This window comes from Bidens hawaiensis, unplaced genomic scaffold (genome assembly GCF_021521415.1).
Source record: "Bidens hawaiensis isolate Kalapana, Puna unplaced genomic scaffold, B.hawaiensis_p1.1 tig00029041_1, whole genome shotgun sequence".
NCBI classification, from domain to species: Eukaryota; Viridiplantae; Streptophyta; class Magnoliopsida; order Asterales; family Asteraceae; genus Bidens; species Bidens hawaiensis.
Window position 1 is genome coordinate 1 of NW_027494787.1, and position 9,459 is coordinate 9,459.

The 9,459-nt window shown below is 35.1% G+C and overlaps 2 protein-coding genes across 2 annotated transcripts; one reads left to right on the forward strand and one right to left on the reverse strand.

Annotated features, from left to right (window-relative positions):
* Positions 1-2,792: 2,792 nt before the first annotated feature.
* Positions 2,793-7,256, forward strand: LOC143578126 (putative serine/threonine-protein kinase PBL17). The gene is made up of 6 exons (XM_077061789.1): positions 2,793-3,221; positions 4,452-4,795; positions 5,396-5,531; positions 5,997-6,133; positions 6,217-6,340; positions 6,724-7,256. The coding sequence occupies exons 1-6, from the start codon at positions 3,164-3,166 to the stop codon at positions 7,113-7,115; spliced, it is 1,191 nt and encodes a 396-aa protein (XP_076917904.1). The 5' UTR covers positions 2,793-3,163; the 3' UTR covers positions 7,116-7,256.
* Positions 7,257-7,348: 92 nt separating this feature from the next.
* On the reverse strand, positions 7,349-9,061 carry LOC143578127 (TORTIFOLIA1-like protein 2). The gene is made up of 3 exons (XM_077061790.1): positions 8,468-9,061; positions 7,675-7,840; positions 7,349-7,585 (listed from the first exon to the last, which is right to left on the reverse strand). Exons 1-2 carry the CDS (start codon positions 9,050-9,052, stop codon positions 7,676-7,678), a joined length of 750 nt encoding a protein of 249 aa, XP_076917905.1. The 5' UTR covers positions 9,053-9,061; the 3' UTR covers positions 7,349-7,585; position 7,675.
* Between the last annotated feature and the right edge of the window lie 398 nt (positions 9,062-9,459).

Below are 9,459 nucleotides of genomic sequence, written 5' to 3' on the forward strand. Positions count from 1 at the left end.
TTTCTACATGAGCTCTTAAACTGGAGTTTGCTTCTTTGTTATAAAACTTCAAACAATGTTTGCATCTAGCTTTTTGGGTTCCGTTAGACATTTCGCATAGGTCGAAATGTTGCCAAATATCTTGGTTTCGTTTCGTGGGGATGACCCGAACGACGGTTTCTCCCGTGTTCGAGGCACCCATGTTGACCGATGAAGCAGCACTTTGGGAGGCCATGATAATCGACTACGAATTAAGAGTGGTATACTCGAGTATGAAATAAACGACTACGAAAGAAGAGCGTTTGGAGTTGTATAATCGCGTATGAAATAAACGTTTAGAGCGTTTGGAGTTGTATAATCAAGTGTGATCTAACCAATACCCAACCTAAACTATATATAGATGTTTGTGGGGGTAAAATGGTAAAAAAACAAAAAAAAAACGGCTAAAAAACGGTCAAAAAAAAAAAAAAAACGGCTATAAAGCCGTTTGGTAACGTTCGAAAACCGGTTTAACCGGTTAACCGGTTATTAAAAAACCGGTTAACCGGTTTTTTTTATAACGGTAATAAACCGGTTATTTTAAAAACCGGTTAACCGGTTTTTTAATAACCGGTTATTAAAAAAAACCGGTTATAAAAAAAACCGGTTATAAAACCGGTTTTGGCTCCAAAACGTATAACCGATACGTAAACCGGTTACGTAAACCGGTCAAACCGGTTTTTAAAAAAACCGGTTTTTAAAAAACCGGTTTCCGGTTGAACCGGCCAAACCGGTTCCGTAACCGGTTTTTTTGAACACCTCTAGATATGTGTATTAATCAATTGTAGTTATTAATTAACCACATGATTTAGTCTCATATTTATTATTTTGGGTTAAATTTTATTTTTTTAGCCCAAAATTTTTAAGCTCAAATACAAAACTGAACACAACCAAAACTAAAAACCGAAACTGAACAGTTTTCTAAAAAAAAAAAACCGAAGTTTTGGTTTTTGATTCGGTTTTCGCCCATAACCAATCAAACCAAACCGTGCAAGCCATCAAAATCATCACTATTTAACGAGTTAAGTTATGTCTTAATTCCTTTGGTTTGGCCTTTAAATTGTCACTTTAGTTTAAAGGTTTAATTTTTGTCTAAGAGACGTTCTATTTTGTCATTTCAGCTCAACTCGCTAACACTCTTAGAGACGTCTCTTCATGTTGGTTGTCAGAGAGAACATGTAGATACCTAAACTTTTTGAGAGTAGTATACTTGTACAATGAGTGTTGTTCTTTACGTTTATGCTACTTTGATAGACTTGTAAAATGATTCAATAATTGTGGTAGGATGATTAAGTTCGGGTCTTGTTATTTATGTCCCATGTTTACAAATCATCAATTTAAATTTAAATGTATAATTATGTTTAAGATAATAAAACTTTATTTACAACATTGCACATATAAGATAATTGTTATAGTGCAAATAACCATAACAAGCAAAACGTAGTCTTCAAGTCCTCTACAAAGCATCTTATCATAATCCAGTGTGGGGTTGTTACATGAACCACACATATACACTTTAGTGCAAAGTTAAATGAATACAACAAGAGTATAAAACCTCCAAAGTCTTAAATCAATTTTTAATTAAATACCTTTACTTGATTTTGTCAACAATTTGATAAATAAAGTATCAACCCAAAACATTTTTTAAAAGTTTACAAAATTATACCAGCCGGTAACTTAACTACATATAACCGTGTCCTTTTACTATCAATTATACTTTTAAATCACACAGCTATGTAACTTATAAAATATCGCATAACTATGTGACAAAAACCATGACTAACTCATGTTCTTTAGCTTTCCATATGTTTCCCTCTAATCATAAGACGTAACCGTGTCTTACTTTCGCAAACTCTTCTTTTTTTTTTAACGCAACACAACCACATACTAAAATGTGACGGTAACATTTAATTTAAACTATTATTTTATCCCAAACGTGACACAACCATGTGACAAAACTAGATACATACATGTCACAAGTCAAACAAGAACAGTAACAAAACTTTAAAACAAAAAGCCGTTGATACAACTAATAAAACTGATATACTATTACTATTACACATGTACTGTCATCAGGAGGGTTTGTCAAAGTTAACATGACCTACTGTCTTGCCTGAATCGGCTTTGCCATTGGGATCAGGAGGGTTTGTCAAAGAGTGGCGCATCACCTTGAAAGACTTGCCTGTCCCGTGTTGGCTCGTACCAGCGGGCGGGTTATGTCAACTAGGGATGCTACCTGGTTGATCCTGCCAGTAGTCATATGCTTGTCTCAAAGATTAAGCCATGCATGTGTAAGTATGAACAAATTCAGACTGTGAAACTGCGAATGGCTCATTAAATCAGTTATAGTTTGTTTGATGGTATCTTGCTAAAGCCCTGCTTACGGTGCGCGCATATAATGTATATATGTGTGAACCCTCGGGTGGGCAAAAGTAAAATTGCACTAATTTTGACGTTATTTTACTAATCTCGTGAAAATAACGTTAAAAGTGGCGGAAGGTTAATCAGGCATCATGTGGTGGCGTTGATAGCCGAAAGACAAGGGCACATGCACCGATCAGCCGGTGTCCCGATGATTGAGTGCTATGTGCCTTATGTCCAAGGCTTGATGCAAAACTACTATCGAGCCGGGGGTCTCACCGAAAGCAGTCTCTCTATCCCTATGGGATAGAGGTAAGGCTGTCTACATCTTACCCTCCTCAGACCCTACCATAGCATTGTTATTGGTGGGATATACTGAGTACGATGATGATGATGTACTGTACACAATAATAATATTATTCCCTAGTAATAAAAGCCACATTCTTGATCTTGTAACAGGTGATAATATTAATAACACCGTCTACACCATATACCGATTATTTTGTCGAATTGGCTTACTTTTTCATCTTTCTCACAAACCCACATATCTTAACCTTCAATTAACAAAACCCATTAATAAAAATCCAATCTTTATCATAAATTTTGAAAAAAAGGTATCTTTGAGCTTATTGCAGTGAAACCCAGATCGGTTATTGGTGATTTAACTGTGATTTATGATCATTTTGTTGATATTTTACAAAACCCAGATGGTAATGTGTTGATGTTTGGAATTTGAATCTGGGTTTGTGTTTGATTTGAATCTTGAAGTGGGTTGATTTGATTAATGGGTACTTGTTTTAGCTCAGAGTATGATGAACAGCATTCTTTGCAGACAAAGCCAGGTACTTTATACAACTTTTTTTTTTTTTTTTTTTTTTTTGTGAATTGTTTAGTCGATTAGCTCTAAGATTGGTTAAAGATTGATAGATTCAGCTAATTATTAAAAAAAAAACCATCTTTTTTGGTTAAATTAATCCTTTTTTTTTGTTATTATTAAGTTATTCACTAATTCAATTTTTGAATAAAGATTATATGTCTTTCTGATTATTAATTTGTAGAGGGTTCCTGCAAGTTTATCATCATCATCATCATCGTACTCAGTATATCCCACCAATAGCAAAGCTATGGTAGGGTCTGAGGAGGGTAAGATGTAGGCAGCCTTACCTCTACCCCATAGGGATAGAGAGGCTGCTTCCGGTGAGACCCCCGGTGAGTTCCTGCAAGTTTATGATATATTGATATTAACTTCATGAGATATGTATTGCTATGGGTCCTTGGGTCCTGATATAGTGCTATACGAACACCGCCTCCAATAGTGTACGCTAACGTATATGTCACATCATACGGGTCGTACGATACCCGTATGATGTCAGATCAACTTTGCACACTAGAGCCTGTCACACATTATCCGGGTTGTATGATAGGAGAAACAATGGACTATATGATGATGTCATACGTGTCATAGGATGTCGAATCAACTCTGCACGCTAGAGTCAGTCGCATTATATGTGGCGTATGATAGAGCAAAAAGTGGTTGTACTTTGGTATGATTATGTTAGTGGTCACATCACTCATTTCTTTGTCAGTCCAAAACATTATACGGGATGTACATATGGCACTCATACGACCCATATGTCCATATTCTCCATGTCATACTGCATGTTTGACAAGTCATAGGATGTCGAATCAACTCTGCACGCTAGAGTCAGTCGCATTATATGTGGCGTATGATAGAGCAAAAAGTGGTTGTACTTTGGTATGATTATGTTAGTGGTCACATCACTCATTTCTTTGTCAGTCCAAAACATTATACGGGATGTACATATGGCACTCATACGACCCATATGTCCATATTCTCCATGTCATACTGCATGTTTGACAAGTCAGTGGTGTCTAGATAGTGTGTTAGTGGTGTTTGTTTAGCTCTTCCAAGTTCCCATTACTATAGCGTGAACTAAAAGAGGGTTAAAGTATGTTTCGGTTGGTATTTCAAACTTTCAATTTAAAACTTTTTTTATCTTGCATTTTGGTTATTATCTACTTACCTTAGATGCATTTATTTGAAACTGCAGGTAATATCCAACAATCTTCAAATAAAGATTCGTTAAAGATTCCACCAAAACAGAGTATTTTGGATTCACCTAACATAAGAAGTCCCAGCAGTTTAGTGGTGATCACTAAAGACGTTAAGGATCTTAGACAGAATCCCGGATATAGCAATCTTGATATTTTTACGTATGACGAGATGCGAATGGCCACCAAATTATTTAGACCGGATCAAGTATTAGGTGAGGGTGGATTTGGAGTTGTTTATAAAGGAGTTATAGATGAGAATGTGAGATCCGGTTATGCTAAAACCGAAGTTGCGGTTAAGGAGCTTGATCCCGAAGGAATACAAGGTGACAGGGAATGGCTGGTATGTATTTCCATCCATGTTTGTTTTTAGTTAGGGCCTGGGCCACCCTGTTTTTTTGCGCAGTAGTGTAAATTTACCCGTTTTCGACTGAAAATTTGAGCCCCCCCCCCCGGTTTATGTTTTTTTTATAATACATTTTGAGTCCGCCCCCTCGACGAACTTGTCCAAGCTTCGCCACTGCATACAAGGTGACCAGTCAAAATAACTACGTTATAGACTGATTGAAATAAAGTATAGAAAGCGCTAATCTATATGTTTTATTTTTTATTTTTTTAAAGTAAAGCAATTAAAAGTATAAAATTAATAAACTAGCCTGTAAGCTTTTACACCGGGACAATTACAGACTAACGGCAGTATGATATGTCAATATTTACACCGGGACAAAATAACTATGTTTTATGTTTTATTATAAATTGATAAAAAAAATTAATATTAGTGGTGGTTCTAGGATTTGTATCTTTATTTTTTTATTTTTGATTATGACTTATGATATGTCAATATTTTTTAAAAGGTTAACTAATTCACTACAATAATAAGATTTATAGCTAAAATGTAAATGGAACAATTTGGCTGTCTGAAAGATTGTTATCTAATTTACAGGCTGAAGTCAACTATTTAGGTCAACTGCAACACCCGAATCTTGTGAAGCTTATTGGATACTGTTGTGAAGAAGATCACCGCCTTTTGGTGTATGAATATATGGCTTCGGGAAGCCTAGAGAAACACCTATTTCGCAGTGAGTAGCTTAACTATTTTAAAGCTTTTGATATGTTAGTACGACTCATATTAAGATATTAATGGAACAATTCTTGACACGATTTCAGACACGAATAAAAATGTTTTGTTGAAACTTTTGTGAAACATGCTTTAATGTATTGAATCTGCTCAGGCGTGTAAACAAATCGAACGAACACGGACGAAGGATGTTCATGTTCATTTGTTTAACTTAGCCATACAAACGAACGTTCACGCACATAATTGAAGGATCGAGGCATGTTTGTTTGTTTAACTAAATGTACAAAAATTGTTGTTCTCGTTCGTTCGTTTATTTATTAAACGAGCATAAACAAACAGTTCAAGAATGCTTCACTGTACGTTCGGTTCATGTGCAGGCTAAATCTGATTACTCTCTAATTTCAATGTACAAAAATATTGAAAATATTACACTGTTGATTTAATGTTATCAATTATATGTGAAAAGGAGTATGTGCTACATTGACTTGGTCAAGAAGAATGAAGATTGCTTTGGATGCTGCAAAAGGTCTTGCTTTTCTCCATGATGCCGAAAGGCCGATTATTTATCGGGATTTTAAGACATCAAATATATTGTTGGATGCGGTTAGTCACTTATGGTTTTTTTCTTGATTAGAAAAAAAAGGTCAAATATATATGATTTCTTAATATGAAAATTTTTTTTGCAGGACTTTAACGCAAAGCTTTCTGATTTTGGGCTTGCAAAGGATGGGCCTATGGGAGATCAAACTCATGTATCAACACGAGTTATGGGTACATATGGTTATGCAGCACCTGAGTATGTCATGACTGGTAAGTCGTGTTTTTATGTAAAGTATATTTATTTATATGCGTATATAATATATATACATCCGAAAAGGGTACAGGGTAAATTGCATGTTTGCTCTTAAGACAATAATTTCATATGTTCTATTTGTCATTACACATGTTTTGAAAGAAAAGTCCATGTTTGACTTATGAAAGTCAATTTACAAGCGATTTATAGCATTTTGACCATCTAGAGATAATAATATGGAATGTTTATTTACATTTTACACCTTTGACTTTCTCTCACATTTTAGAGAACTTATGTTGGTGTTAGATGCTTAAGTTAGTAGAAAATGGAATTTGTATGAAGTTTGACTTTTCAAAGTCAACTATGTAATAACTACTTTTGAATTTAATTGCATTGGCAGGACACTTGACCGCCAGAAGTGACATATACGGGTTCGGTGTGGTGCTTCTCGAGATGTTAATAGGTCGACGAGCCATGGACAAGAGCCGACCTAGCCGTGAGCACAACCTGGTCGAGTGGGCTCGACCGCTTCTGGTCCACAACAAGAAACTTCTTAGAATACTTGACCCGAGAATGGAAGGTCAATATTCAAATAAAACCGCCATAAAAGTTGCCAACTTGGCTTACCAATGTCTCAGTCAAAACCCTAAAGGTAGACCGGTTATGACCCAAGTGGTTGAGACGCTTGAATCGGTTGACATTCTTCAAGAAGAGGTGCTTTTTCAAAGTGGGTCCGGGAGCGTAACCCTTTTTGAGGCCGCGGATGTTAAAAAGAAGGAAAATGAAGCATGATTGAAACATGTTTTGTTTTGAGAGTTTGTTGTACAAGATCTAATTGATAGCTTGTTTTGGGTTATTTGTTAGAAATATGAAAATTTTCATGTTGACTTTTATTAATTATTTCCACTTATAATATAATTCTTGGATTTTTAATTCTATATAATTTTTGTTTTTAAGTACATTTATAATTCTTATATCATACAAATAAAAAACACAAGCAGATTAAATAACCAACATAGTGGAACTGTTTTTTTTAAATTAGACTGATTCTTGGTCAACATATTGACCCGGTCAGTTAAAAAGTCAAACATTGGCCAAACAAGGCTTAGTGTTCACTTCAAGTGGTTCATACAAACCAAACCAAAACATTACATGCCATGCAGCAATTTAGGCTTTAAACTTACAATAAAAACTAACTAGAATATAAAAAAACAACTCAGACTTTGACTTCCGTTGACCACGTCCATCGAACGATCATTTTCCTGCACCGAAAAACACAATGTGAAATTGTATAAAAATTTGTAAGCTATTATGTCATTTAAAAAAAAATGTTAATATAATAAGTAATTACCTCAAGCTTGATGCAGTCTTGATACCAACTGTGTTATAGATCTTCTCTCTGTGACATTTGGGAACTCCATCTGTACAGCTTCCTGAATCGCACCTAAAAACCGTCGCCTTGCTTTTGCGGTTAGTACAAGGTTGTTTGGTCCATGGCTGCTACTCAAGTCAACCGCCTGTAACCATAATAACAATTAGGGATGCACATGCAACCATAATAACATGAAAAAATAACTGACATAACCGAAACCAACCCAAAACCGGTGTTTAGTTTTATGCTTTCCGATAACCAAAATTCCTGTTCGGTTTCGATTTGAAACCGAACTGAAGAGTACAACGAACTGACTTTATAACCGAACCCGAAAAAGCAGACTTTTGTTATTAAATTTATGAATTATAAATTCTTTTATGGGCCAAAATTTTCGAGCCCAAATGACTAACCAGAAATTACCGAAACTGATCCCATTGCTAAAGCAAAAAACCGACAGTTTTCAAAAACCCGAAAACCAAAGGTTCGGTTTGAACCCAAACCGACCCATATGATAAGGCAGTATTCGAAAGGCCCAAAATGTAGAAATATTGTTAGGTTAGAACCTTTTTCTTTCTAAGAAAAACTACTAATAACTAGTCAAATATGATAAGAAAAACAACATTAACACATTAATATTTTAAATCTTTGATAAAAAATAAATAAATAAATAAAAATAAAAATAAATAACCTTTTGGTGATTCCAGCCCATTTGACCCGTAAACAGTAAACATAACCCACTCAACAACAAAACTTTTGTACAAGACCAAAGTACCTGTTGCAGCCAAGGTATTATCGAACCCATTAACTGTTGTTCAGACAAAAATCCCGCCAAAGTGGTAAGAACATCATTTGCAGTCCTATTCGATAAACACTCCAAAACAGGGCCCGTTTTATCAAGAAGATCAACCAAAACCGTTTCATCACCCGAATTCATCGCCTCAACATATGCAGAATCCAAATCCCCTTGTGACAAATATCCCTTTATAACCCTGCAAACACTATTCTCCACTTGCCTAAAATTCGCAAAAGAAGCGGGCCCGCTTTTTTGCATACCCTTTACTGGATTCTTGTTTATTCTTACCATGGGGTCCACGCTGGATTTGGTCCTAAGAAATGTGGAATCTTCCCAAGATTCGGTTTTTTTAATGGGCTGCAATGGGGACTTTCTAGTGTGTATTTCAACTGATGATCTTGGTGTGCATGTTGAGAGCCTAGGAGACACGGTTGTTGAACCTTTTTTTAAAAGTCGGGTGGCGGATTCGTAATGTTTTGCGCCATGGTTGATGTTTTCGGATATTTGGTCCACCACGTCTTCTAATGTTGATACTTTTTGTTGGATCATTGATAAGCTATCCATTGTTTTCGTAGCAAACACCTAAAATTTCATTTAGTAATCAAGTCGTTAGAAATCATAAGCTTGCGTAAATTACTTTAATACATATTATAAAGTCTAACAAAGACTAAATTAGTAAATGTCGTATTTTTGCAGGGTTTGTTCAGTGTTCCAATAAAGTCACTCAATTTTTTTTTCTACAAAAACCACTCAAGTTTTAATATTGTTACATCATTGTGAAATATTTCATAAATGCTAGTTCTTTTTAAAAAAAAAAATAAGTGAGCTAAGTGGAACATATATGAAACTTGGTTACTATTTAGTGATTATTTTGTTTCAGGAAAAAAAGGTCACTAAATAATACAAGTTTCATAAATGTTCCATGCAAGTCATTTAACTAAAACAATTTCTAAAACTTTAACAACAATTGA